Source organism: Ictalurus furcatus, chromosome 19 (genome assembly GCF_023375685.1).
Source record: "Ictalurus furcatus strain D&B chromosome 19, Billie_1.0, whole genome shotgun sequence".
Lineage (NCBI taxonomy): Eukaryota > Metazoa > Chordata > Actinopteri > Siluriformes > Ictaluridae > Ictalurus > Ictalurus furcatus.
Window position 1 is genome coordinate 2,239,768 of NC_071273.1, and position 12,899 is coordinate 2,252,666.

Here is a 12,899-nt window from a genome sequence, read left to right on the forward strand (position 1 = left end):
AAAGGAAATGCTTGAATAATAATAAATAAATAAATAACCCTGCTCCAGTGTACACAACCTCAGCTTGTGGCAAAGGATCACTTTTAAGCACAACAACAATCCGAAGCATTCAGCCAAGACAACACTGGATCCGAGTTTAACACCCCTGCCATAAAGCATCTCGAACACAGACGCTCCCTGTTCAATCTGATTGAGCTGGAGAGGATCTGCCAGGGAGAATGGGAGAAACTACTCAAATCCAGGTGTGTAAAGCTTGTAGAGACTTAGCCAATGAAGATTAAAGCTGTAAGTGCTGCCAAAGGTGCTTCCACAGAGAACTCAGGAAAGGCTCTGAATACTAATGACAGCGCTACATTTTTTAAAAAATAAATGAGCAAAACCATCCTAAAAATTTGTTTTTGCTCAGCATTATGGTTTATAATGGTGTGTGGATTGATGGACAAAATTAAATTTTATAATTTTTTTTAATTTTTTTTTTATTTTTTTTTTTACACACACACACACACACACACACACACACACACAATAATTACAGAGAGATAATCCAAAAATCTAAACAGCAAATTCAAGTGTGACCATATTAGGACTTGTATACTGTTCAGGCACCATATTGGTACCAATAGCCAGGAGAAAACATGTTGTGGAGTAGAAAAATACAACTGAGGGATCTTACCTCTCTCTGCAGCACAAGCTCCTTGGTGAAGAGTGTGGCCTCCTCACTGAATGGCTCAGGCGTACCACCTGGTATGTTTCGGGACCCTCGTGGGCACTCAATACCTGCACCCAGCACAGATCAGGACCAAAGCTCAAATGACAGAAACAGCCACAGAAAGAAAAGGCATGGCAGCTTAAGACAGACACCTGAAGATTCAAGCAATTCTATAAAGACATGCACGCCTTTAAAAATCAAAATGCCCTGGTTTTTGGAGAAAAAGGTCAATTACCCGCTATTCATTTTGATCCGATTTTCATTCATTTTAACTGTGTATAAACTACTTACAGGCATTTATTTTTTTACAGTGGCCCAAAGATCACGACAACTAGCGTCTTTGTGGTAACAAAAACAAATGCACCCATGTAAAGCACTGATGATTGCTAGTTCTTTTCCAGGAAAATCTTTTCCTCATAGCACCCATAAGAGGACAGCCACGAACAATATGGAGCACCACCTTGTAAATTTAGGTCTGAAGAGACATGTCATGTAGCTGTAGACATCTGGAGCCACTTCGTACACAGAGTGCTCACATCTGTTATGCGTCAGTGTGCTCTGCTCTTTTTTTCCTCCATTGTTTGCTTGCTCTTCTGTCTCTGGCTCTAGTCCTGTACTTGGATCCCCGTGGCAAATCACCATTAACTGGTTGACAGGACTTGACCAATGGGAAGGCAAAAACCAGACCTCGGCTCACTTCTTGCTTGTTTTGCTAGCTTTGCTGCGTGATTGTTGCTGTACCGACAGTCACCGTTGTCAACCTGCTTGAACGTTAATATTAATTTTGTATTGGCAGTATGATTCTCTTCCCTTAGGGTTAGAAGGCTCTGAAGTTCCTTGCATTTACCACCCTCATGCGAACGCCTCTTGGAAACACCTTTCGAGTCATGTAAACTCACAATCACCATTTACACTCAAGATGCCATTCCCATCACACGGAGGGCTTGGCTAGAATTCACAGTCCAAAAACCAATACAGAAAAGCTGCTTATTGGTCAAAACAGCACAGATAAATATGGGCTCAAGTCACAAGTCCCAAACCGATTAGCGGTCAGGCTAGCGGCTACAATACTTGCAACCTTACGACAATTAATTCATTTCCCCTCAAGTCTCACTACTGTAGGTTTGTACTTGGCAGACTCTGATCTTTTACTGGCAGCCTCAAACAATTCAGACACTGTCGACATGCCCTCTCCAATGTGTCACAACATGTGATTCATTGACCTTGGCAAACCTCAGCCAAGACTCTTTTCAAGTCTTCTTCCAGACTGCTCCACACTTTCTTGAGCTGAATCTAACTATATGTGGCACATACCTAATAAAACTGACAAGACGTTCAGCTTGTTGGCCCAGAATTTGTTCAGATGTGCCAATCAACTCAGATTGTTGTTGCTGCATGTCTCAGATATTGTTCATTCATTTTTATTTATTATTTAATTTTATTTTTTACATTTGTTGCTTGAGACATTCGTTGCTTGTTAAATATTTACTTTGGTGGAATGCGAAAATATTTTCTAATTAAAAACCCTCTATCTGTGAAGCCATGTTTAGGATTTAATATCTTCAGAAATGTTATTCCCAGGCACATGGAATATGGCTTACAAAAAGACAAACATGTTTTCTATCTATCTTCATTTCTATCTAAATGCACAGGAGTCACCACAGAAGGCCAGTTTGTTTTTTCTTTGGGGTTGTTTTGTGGTTCGTTGTTTTGCAAATCTTTCACCAGGGAAAAGAAACTATGAATAAGGTTCTGTGATAATCTTGGGATCCAGCTCATAAGAGATTATCCTCTGGCATCAACCCATCTTCCAGCACATTCTGCAGTTACATTATACTATGTAGAATCCATAAAATAAAGGTAAAATATTACATAATGTTCTACCATCAAGTCTCACTGAAATATAGAACTACATACAAGTATGGATTTTCCCTCTTTTCTCAGCTCCAAAATGGCTTGCTTTTCTCCCATACACAGCTACTCTCTTATCTTCATGTTGGTTTATCCTTTTTAACAACAAATGGAGCTTTCACAGGTCAAACTGAAGACTAAAACCAAGAGCTATTTATTGTTTAAACAAATCAATCTAACAGGACACACCTGGGTAACAAGAAACACCTGTCATTCACATGTTCCAATATTTTTGCTCACCTACATATTGGGTGGTTTGATTCAGTCTACAGCAAAAACAACAACAACAACAACAACAACAACAACAACAACAAAAAACCCCAGCTCCAACAGTTTTGGCGGGGACTGTATTATACACGTATATAATCTTACCGGCAAGCAGGAAGGTTATGAGGCATGTCTCTTTGGGCATGTAAAGTTTCAGCCTGGAGCCACTGAAAACATACTCGACCACAGCCTCAGAGCGGCCAGCTCTCTGCAAGAATGGAAGGAACTGCTTGGCTTTCTGGGTCTCCTATGGAGAGAAACATAAAAAGGTTTGTTTACTTCTACCTTGTAGGCCTTCATTACTGCCTAGGGATACTAGGGGTAATGTGTATACCATGGCAAGGCGTACACTAACACCTTGGGAACAGCATTTCAATGACTTTCCAAGATCTGCTTCACAGTAGGCCTGATTTTTTCCATATACTACATATGCATAAAAATTTCCTTATTACAAAAGGATCCCTAATTGCCATTTAAGGCTTGCTCAAGGTGGCAAATCTGGCTGTTAAGGAGTTCAGAAGCTAAGACTAAAATGGCAATTTAGATGCAAATACGAATGTAGTGCGGGATGTCTTAGACCTCGGTCACATTATCAGGTAATTATTTGTGTACCTGCTTAGTGAACATTACTTTATCTGAGTGAGGCCAGAGAGGTGAGCATGGGTGGGAGGCGGAGGGGAGAATTTCAGCAACACTAACAGCTGATGTATATACTTCTATATCACATCGTACATCTTGATAATTTCATGGTGTTGTGCACAGACACAATTATCACGTACACTAGGGGCAGTTTTGAATTAATTTAAATAGAATTTTCAAAAAGGGAACGTGAAAAAGAACAAAGGGGAGTTCTACGTTTCACGACACATATGAGACATCAGACAAGTCAGGCTGGTATGTTGTTGCACTATTTGAACGTTATTAATTACCCAGTAAGTCAATTAATTAATTAATGGTTACCCAGTAAGTTTCATTGTTAGCTTATAACTTGCGGTTGTAAAGAATCTGATAAACTGTGCTGCATTCGTAGTTTTATGCATGAATATTCACTATGCTGCTTCAGTCAGTGATATGCAGCTCTCCTACTCAACGAAGCCAGCCCGCTGGAATACAGTAATGTTAAGAACATTAACATGGACTTCTCACAAACTGATTTCTGACCGTTTTTCCTTACTAGTCTGCATTTGAGGGTATAACACAACCTGCTTAGTCCATTCTCTTAGAATAAACCATTGTAATTTAGAGTAAATTCAGAAATACAAACCATAGTAATCTGATGTAAAATTTGAATTGCAGTCAACAATGACGAGGATTCAATAAAGATAAATGTTATAAGTGGTATCGTTAATACCCAAAGTCCAACTAACTGGTGAATAAAACACACTTACAAATAAATCAGTCTTTGCGGTTAGTCTTTGAATGGAAAAGTGAAAAGGGTACAGTGCCAATAACTGTTGCACACATATATTTAACAAAGATATATTTTTTGGATAAACTTGTGTTGTGTTTGCAGTTGTGTTGATATCCATGAGAGCAGAGTATTTTTGTGAAAAGATCAAAAGGTTAAAACAATAGGCAATTTTTCACAGCCTTCTTTACTCGTATTTACCATGGGTGCCAATATTGGTAGAGGGCACTATATATACAATTTCAGTTATTACTTGTGCATCATCCCAAGTCTGACAGCTAGTGGTTTTATAGAGAAGTACGCAGCTGCTGAAAGACTGGGTATGCCAGCTTAATTTAAGTGAAACTGCTTCCTGTGAGACAGCCTGGGCCAAAGAGAGCCACCCACTCCAGCTGGAAATATCCCACAGCTGTGACACTCATTGCAGTGAGAAAATGAAGAGGTGGAAGGACAATTTTTCTTTCTTTTTTTTTTAAAAAATCTATATGCAATGTATATATGAGAAGCAAGCAGAACCATAGCAGAAAACAGCTAATATTGAGCTCTGTGTGTATGTCTACGGGAATCCAAAATTGTAGTCATCTAAAAAGCACACTTACCCCAGAAATGTCGGCCACTCGGTGGATGGGGACCTCCTTCTTGCTGTGGAGCCCTTTCCCATTCTTGATGGCCCTGGAATGATTCAAGCAAGCGGCATAATGCCCAGTCAACACGAGTGTTAATATGGGTCTATATGAGCAAAGATTGGAGAATTCCTTTAGAGCTTAAGCACTTAAAAACACTGTAGGCCTGGGGAAAAGCTCAGGGGAAAAAGAAAAAAAAAAATCTAAAGTAGACTAACAACATAAGGCTGAAGAGACTTTTAAAGTGCTTGAGCCTAGTCCTAGGGTTGAGGTACAGGTCTGCTCTTACCGTGCTTCTGCAGCCAGTAACTCGTCGTAGTGCGAGGACCTCTGATCATCATCCTGACGATATCTGATTACTGTAGCAAGACCTTTACTGACCAGAGCCTCAGCTATATTTCTACAGAGAGAGTGAACGAAAAATAATAAATGCTCCTGTGAGAGTGGGCAGATTTACATGTTTAAAAGCTAATAAAATACAATAATACAACTGTAATTTGTACAAGAACGTGTCTTCTTGCTATACATACACTGTGATAGCAAGAGAGTTATTGGCTGTTACTGTGTGATGTTTTTAAATTTACACATTATTGGAACATTTATGAAGAGAGTTTATACATGCACAGGCTCCAGAGAACTATGTGTATGTATGAGCAATAGAAAAACTGAGCTTTAGGTATGATCTTCTATTCAAAAACACAGATCATCGTTCCATCAAAAATCGCTGACTCTGCAGCTGTACTTACATTCCTCCAATGGTCACAGTTGCACAGGTGCGTTCTGGAAAGGCAGGAATGGGCCCCGTCTCTGTGCTTGTGGTGGCAGCTCTGATGTAATCGACAGTGACGTTGACCTGAGAGCACACGGAAAATCACTCAGTCACATAATCTGCAAATATAAAACAACATACCAAGCAACCACACACCTATTATCAGTTCTGAATACAGAGATAGGAACATACAAATGTTCAACTGCTTCATGACCATGAACTAAATCTGACAGCACTACATCCAATAAAATAGGAAACAAACAAATAAATAAATAAATAAAACATTTCAATATTTTTGCAAATTTCCCCATGAAGGACTACACATTAACTGAAGGGATCAATACACAGCCTGATCATGGATAGTGCTCCTGCTGGCTACTTTTCCAAGGTCGATCTCAGTCAGAGTTAATTATGTCTAGCTAAGCTGTAGATCTCTGCAGAGCAACACTAATCATACATCGAAAGGGGCATGGGGGGTGGGGGGTTTGACTAAGACCATCTACATGGAGCACTTCACAAAGACTCACTCTTAACCAAAACCACTCTAACACGCAGTGCTTGCAAATACCAAACAACCAAAAAGTCCCAGCCATAAACGAAGGACATGGTTACTGTCACAACAATAAACAAGTCCTTTTAGAAGGAAAAAACCCCAAAACAAAACAGTGGTCTAAATAGTTCCTGTGTCAGAATCCATCTCCCTCCCTCTCTCACAGAGACCATCATAGGCTCAGACAGGGGTTATGCAGCCTCCTGGTTTTCCTCATTAACACTGTGCAAACACAGGTATTCAAAGCGAGGACACGATCGCTTCAATTATTCTGATGCCTGCTCGTCTCACTCCCCTGCAGTCCTGTGGGTGTGCGGAGACGGATCCTCTACTGTCACAACAGATTTATTACATGCATTGATTTATTTATTACTTACAGTGATTACAACTGCACAGAGAATGCGCCGCAGAGACACTTGTTCTCGAACAGAAACAGCTTTGTGGATCACTGAGTCTCAACAACGTATGATACATTTTCTCAAAAAGAAAAGATTTTTTTTGTCTCTCTCAATCTCCATCGGTAAAAACGATGAGTGCTCTGCACTCCAGGGTGGAGACAACAAGATTAGGGGAAGCGACCCTGAAACCCTCTCAATGAGGAAAAAAAAAAAGGGGGAAGAGGAACAAAAGCCAACAGATTACCCTCAAGAGAAGAAAGGTATGAGATAAAGGAAGCGATGAGACAAAGAGAGCGCAAAATCAGTCAACAGATTAAATAAATAAACTTTCACTAAATGTCCAGCTAAAAGTTAATTTTCCAACACAGCAAGTCTTGGAGAGCCATTTATTCCCATGATACTAATTAATCTGAAACTTGTTTCAGAAATACCCAGAGGCACCTAGCAGACAGGAACCAGCACTGTTCTACTGAAGCTACTCAGATTGGACTGTTCTAATAGCACTGCAACTTTGTTCAACACTCTGTAAGTACTACTGCTTTTCGCTCGGTCTGTTAGAGCAGTTTTACAGAAGAACAAGACATGGCTTTGCTACCGAACTGTCAAATCAACACCGAAGTAAATCTTCGGTAAAAAGACAGAAAGTTACATAACGCACGTACAGTGCAGAAAACGTACTCTTGGAGTAACCGGAGTAAGCGCTTCAGGCACATGTTAGAACCTGTGTGCACATTCATGAGGCTGGAGATTCATTTCAGCCCACCCCCAAACTGTCAATCATCTCATCAACCACGCCCTTCTATTTATCATAAGGAAAAAATATTGGGGGAGATATCAGTCAACTGAAATTACAGAATGATAAAACGACAACACTATTCAAATAAAATTGTAGAGATGGCTTGTGTTCCATTCACCAACATGTGAATGGGTGAGGTTTTAAAAAAAGCTTCACTTTTGAACCCCGGTTACAAACTGTTACATCAAACTTGCATTTGAATGCTGAACCATGGCAATAAGTTTAGAAGACAATTCAAACATTAAGATTTTTTTTTTCTTCAATGTTCTCTATAGATAATCCCATGAAAAATGTTGCTCGATTTGAGAATGCATTTTCTGTAGGTTTAATATAATTCAAATGCGAAAATCCCTTGAACAGCCTTTTAATATAAGGGATGTTGGGATTATGGCCCAATTCAGTGAGCATAGGCTTTTGAGCTGCTTGTCTACGTCACCAAGACCGCACAGGTTAAATCAATATTCGAGTGCAGGTGCGGCTGATTCATGCATTTCGTCCCGGAGAGAATAATCTAATGCACTTTGGTTGGATACACTGAGGAGAGGCTGCAATATTTCATGGACTAAAAGTGAGCTGCTGGAGTTGCACAAGGTTGTAATTCTCTGAAGCTCAGCCAGAATGACCCACTTCATATTAGTGGAGTGCTATTCAACAAACACTTGCAGTATACTCATATAGACATACAAGAGCCACTATGTGAGGACAGATGTACTTTTCAACAGACGTTTACTTATGTCTTTGATGAAGATCTGGATTTGCAAACTTACTAGCTACAATATATACTTGATTGACTTGGCCAGTCTAAAACCTTCCACTTTCTTCCACCGTGCTTGACCGATGAGCTTGTATGTTCTGGATCATGAGCAGAGCCCTTCTTTCTCCATAATTTGGCCTTTTCATCACTTTGGTAGAGGTTAATCGTGGTGGTGGTGTCACAGACTGTTGTTTTTGGGGTTTTTCAAAATAAATAAATAAACAGCTCTCACAATGTTTTTGTTATCAACTGCTGTTTTCCCTGGCCAACCTTTTTGCTGTCTGGCTGTTAGTACACCAGTGGTTTCTTTCTTTTTCAGAACATTCCAAATTGCTGTACTGTTTACACCCAAAGCTTGTTTGGTGGCTCCCCTCTTTTACCAGCTTCAAAATGGCTTGCTTTTCTCCCACAGACAGCTCTCTGGTTTTCATGCTTTTGGTTTATCCTTTTGAACAACTAATGCAGCCTTTACAGGTGAAACCCAGGTTTCAAACAAAGAGTAGACATTCAGAGCTATTCTTTATTTAAACAATCAATCTTGTCATATCAAAACTGGACAACTGCAACACACTACTCTCGGGCCTCCCAGCCAGCTCCATCAAACCCCTTCAGATGATTCAGAATGCAGCAGCACGCCTCATGTTCAACCAGCCCAAGAGAACCCAAGTCACACCCCTCTTCATCTCCCTCCACTGGCTTCCTGTAGCCGCCCGCATCAAATTCAAGGCCTTCATGCTCACCTACAAGACCTTGTCTGGAACAGCACCCTCCTACCTCAACTCTCTCCCGAAGGCCTACGTTCCCTCACGCAATCTACGATCAATCAACGACCGACGCTTAGTAGTTCCCACTCAGTGTGGCTCAAGGTCCCTTTCCAGAACCTTCACACTAACTGTTCCACAGTGGTGGAATGAACTTCCAACCTCAATCCAGACCACAGAATCTGTCACCATCTTCAAAAAACAGCTAAAGACACACCTTTTCCGTGAACACCTAACCAACCCATAAAATAAATAAATAAACAAATAAACCTTGCTCTGGCACTTACACCTCTACTCTGCGCACATTGCTTCTTCTGGAACTCAATTATAGATCTTGTACGGTAGCACTACTTGTATTGTTCTCTGCTTGATATCGCTTCGCTTGTATTTTCTCATTTGTAAGTCGCTTTGGATAAACGGTTCTGCTAAATGAATAAATGTAAATGTAAATCTAACAGGGCACAACTGGTAACAAGAAACAGTCAGAATCATGTTCCAATATTTGACTTTTCACTTGAACAATGGGTGGGTTCAAACATGTTCTGAGTTGTTTAACATATCTAGATGTAAATTTCAGGAAATGAAAGCAGAAATTCTGATCTATCGTCTTGAATTCTTTTGTTTTCGCTATACACTGATGACATTTGGGTTTGAGATCAAAAGATAATTCGCCCTGCTGTTCAATACTTTTGGAGGGGACTGTATAAAAGTTTTGGGTTATGCCTTGAGTGAGGGTAGTTTTGAATGAAAAGTATTTCCCCAATTTCCCCTTTCAGCACTTATTTCAAAAGGACAGAGCATGGCTTGAAACATTCCCTTTCTGTATAATCTCTTCCTGGGTAACTAAAGCATGAATGCATAGTTTGCTTTCAGTAAAGGACCGCCTCAAGCTTCTTCAACAGCCCTTAAAAGTCTCTACAGCCAGGCAAGGAAGACATGAGAATTATAGAATAAATTTTCAGAATAAATGAAAATTTTTCAGCCTACTGGAACCATGGCATAAGCACAGTTACTGAATAAAATCAAGGAACACTATAATTAAGATGGCCTCTTCCATTTCACAACAAAGCTCACAATGTGAAATAGTTAGTTTTGCATACAACCCCAATTTTGAAAAAGTTGGGACAGTATAGAAAATGCTAATAAAAAGACGAGTGATTTGTAAATGTACTTTGACTTGTATTTAAACAAAAAACTTATAAAGACAAGGTATTTATCTTACCTAATGATGTTTTAACTAAATCAACTGTATAGTTGTTGGTTTTTTTTTGGAAGATAAACCTTCCCCAAAGACAAATCGGTAGGATTTTGGGCATTCCACCTTCTACAGTGCACAATATAATTAAAAGATTCGGGGAATCGGGGCGTAAAGGGCGCGGCAAAAACAACTTCTGAATGCGTGCGATCTCCAATCTCTCAGACGTAGGGCTGCATAATTAATCGAATATTGATCTCGATTACGATTTTGACTGCCCACAATTACATGAACATGATCGACTGCGATATTGACATTTAAAGTTTGTCCTCCGCTCATAGAAAACTCCACTGCATATGAAATCAAGTGCTTCCTAAACTTCCAGCCAGTCACCATAAAGTGGCGCAGAGATGCCGTCAATTTGTACGACAAAACCAGGAAATGAGTTAGCATTTTAGCACTTTCGGTTCCATCCCAAAGTCAATGGGTTTTTTGAATGGAATTTTGATTAAAAGCCTGAAATAAGGTCTGTGGTGAACACAAGCTCAAAATATTTTCATGTTTTATTCTTCAACATAAAATACGCCAGTAAAACCCCACTCATGATTTTTAAAAAGCTTTTACATGTACTGAAAAAGGCGGTTACTAATGGTCACGTAATGAGGGTTTAGGATGGATCCAAGTGCAGATAAGAGCTTTATTGAAGAGAGGCAGACAAATCCAAAACGTGAGACAATAGCGTGGTCAAAAACAAGCAAAAAGGTCAGGCAATCGGCAAACAGGAATAAACAAGACTAAACAAGAAACAAACAACGAAGTCGAGAACAGGATCAAAACTACGAGACATGAAACTATGAACAGATGCTTGATACACGGAAAACTCATGCAATACTTCGTGTCGAACAAAGACACGAGGGGTTTAAATGACAAACATAATTAGGGGTGAACACAAAACAGCTGAGACTAATGATGACACACAAGGGAACAACCAATGACAATACAGGGGCAGAGACAGGACAGAAATCATAACAAATGCTCATGTAGAAAGTAAACAAAGTCAATGTCACTAAAAGAGCGCACTGCGAGCTCCAACGCTTGTGCAATGGGAAATCATGACACTAACGTGTTGCTAAATGTAGTCTCATTGGACTACAGATGTTGTTGTGGACATTAAATGTCATCACGCCAAACAGGAAAAGTCTTTGCAGATAAACTGGTTCAGGTTTGCTGTGCATAATTCCCCCCAAAAAGTGGATGAAGATTCATCCACAGAGTAAATCCGTATTATGGAAAATGTTTTAAATAAAGTCTGTAAAAGTTGTGGAAGCTTGGTTATGGTGACATTGAAATCGAGCAACTGTGGTGTTGTTTGTTTATATCATACTTATATCATCAGCTTTTTATTTCTGGAGATTGTATTTAGGTTTCAAACTTCATAAAAGTTGTGTTCATTTGTGAAAATGACCTTGATGGACAGAACGTGTTAGTATTGTAAACTTTTGTTGATCACAGAGATTATTTTTTGCGATAATCCAAAAGTCTATGTGAAAATCCTATTGGGTTTTTGTCGAGGGAACCGGTGTGATGATAACTTCCGGGTTCCGATACAAAATGACGTCATCCCTGCACCACTCTACTGGGTGATTTGTCTGCGTCTCTCCTCCTGTAAACACTGTTATTGTCTTTTCTGCATTCACCTGAATTGTTTTCATTTGGTTACAGATTGTTATATTTGATGCGTATTTTCATTTGGTTGATGGTATTTTTATTTTTTACTTATCCTATATTTTGGGTAAAATTTTATTTATATTTTGCTTCTACGCGATGATGCACTTTAAGGACCAGTCTAATTTGATGTAAAGATTTGTACATTAGCAGGGATGTATAGGAATATAGGAATGTAGCACAACATGGAGGTGAAAGCAGCGGTCTGTTTATTTAAATGTGAAAGTGCAGTAAAAATATATCGTCCCTAAAATCTATGAATAATCGTGATAAATAATTGTGATCTCAATAATGATCAAAATAATTGTGATCATTTTGGCCATAATCGTGCAGCTCTACTCAGACTTCACTGTCTTAAAAACCGTCATGAACCGTCATGTAATGGAGATCCTGACATGGGCTCGGGAATACATTGGTAAACCTTTGTCACTCGACACCATTCGCCGCTGTATCCACAGATGCAAGTTAAGGCTTTACTATGCAAAGGAAAAGCCATACATCAACACTGTCCAGAAGCTCCGCTCACTTCTCTGGGTTTGGTCTCATCTGAGATGGACAGTAGCACAGTGGAATCGTGTTTTGTGGTCCGACGAGTCGACATTTCAAATAGTTTTTGGACAAAACAGCCGTTGTGTTCTCCGGGCCAAAGAGCAAAGGACCATCCGAGCTGTTATCAGCATCAGGTCCAAAATCCAGCGTCTGTCATGGCATGTGGGCGTGTCAGTGCCCATGGTATGGGTAACTTGCATATCTGTGAGGGTAGCATTAATGCAGAAAGATATGTACACGTTTTGGAGCGGCATATGCTGCCTTCCAGGGCAGGACAACGCTGCACCACATTCTGCCCGGATTACAAGCGCATGGTGCGACAGGGAGTGCGGGTGCGAGCATGGCCTGCCTGCAGTCCTGACCTGTCTCCCATTGTGAATGTGTGGTGCGTTATGAAGCACGAAATAAGGCAACGAAGGCCCTGTACAGTTCTGCAGCTGAAGAAATGTATAATGAATAAACGGGGGGAAAATTCCACTCGCTA

The 12,899-nt window shown here is 40.0% G+C and overlaps 1 protein-coding gene across 1 annotated transcript in view; it reads right to left on the reverse strand.

The window, feature by feature from the left end:
• Nucleotides 1–12,899, reverse strand: part of snd1 (staphylococcal nuclease and tudor domain containing 1) — a 60,479-nt gene that overhangs the window by 24,735 nt on the left and 22,845 nt on the right. Inside the window, exons 12-16 of the mRNA XM_053650741.1 lie at nt 5,665–5,771; nt 5,208–5,318; nt 4,895–4,967; nt 2,993–3,134; nt 674–777 (exon numbers count right to left, since the gene is read on the reverse strand). Of these exons, the coding sequence (XP_053506716.1) occupies nt 674–777; nt 2,993–3,134; nt 4,895–4,967; nt 5,208–5,318; nt 5,665–5,771 (537 nt within the window). The remainder of the gene's footprint in view (nt 1–673; nt 778–2,992; nt 3,135–4,894; nt 4,968–5,207; nt 5,319–5,664; nt 5,772–12,899) is intronic.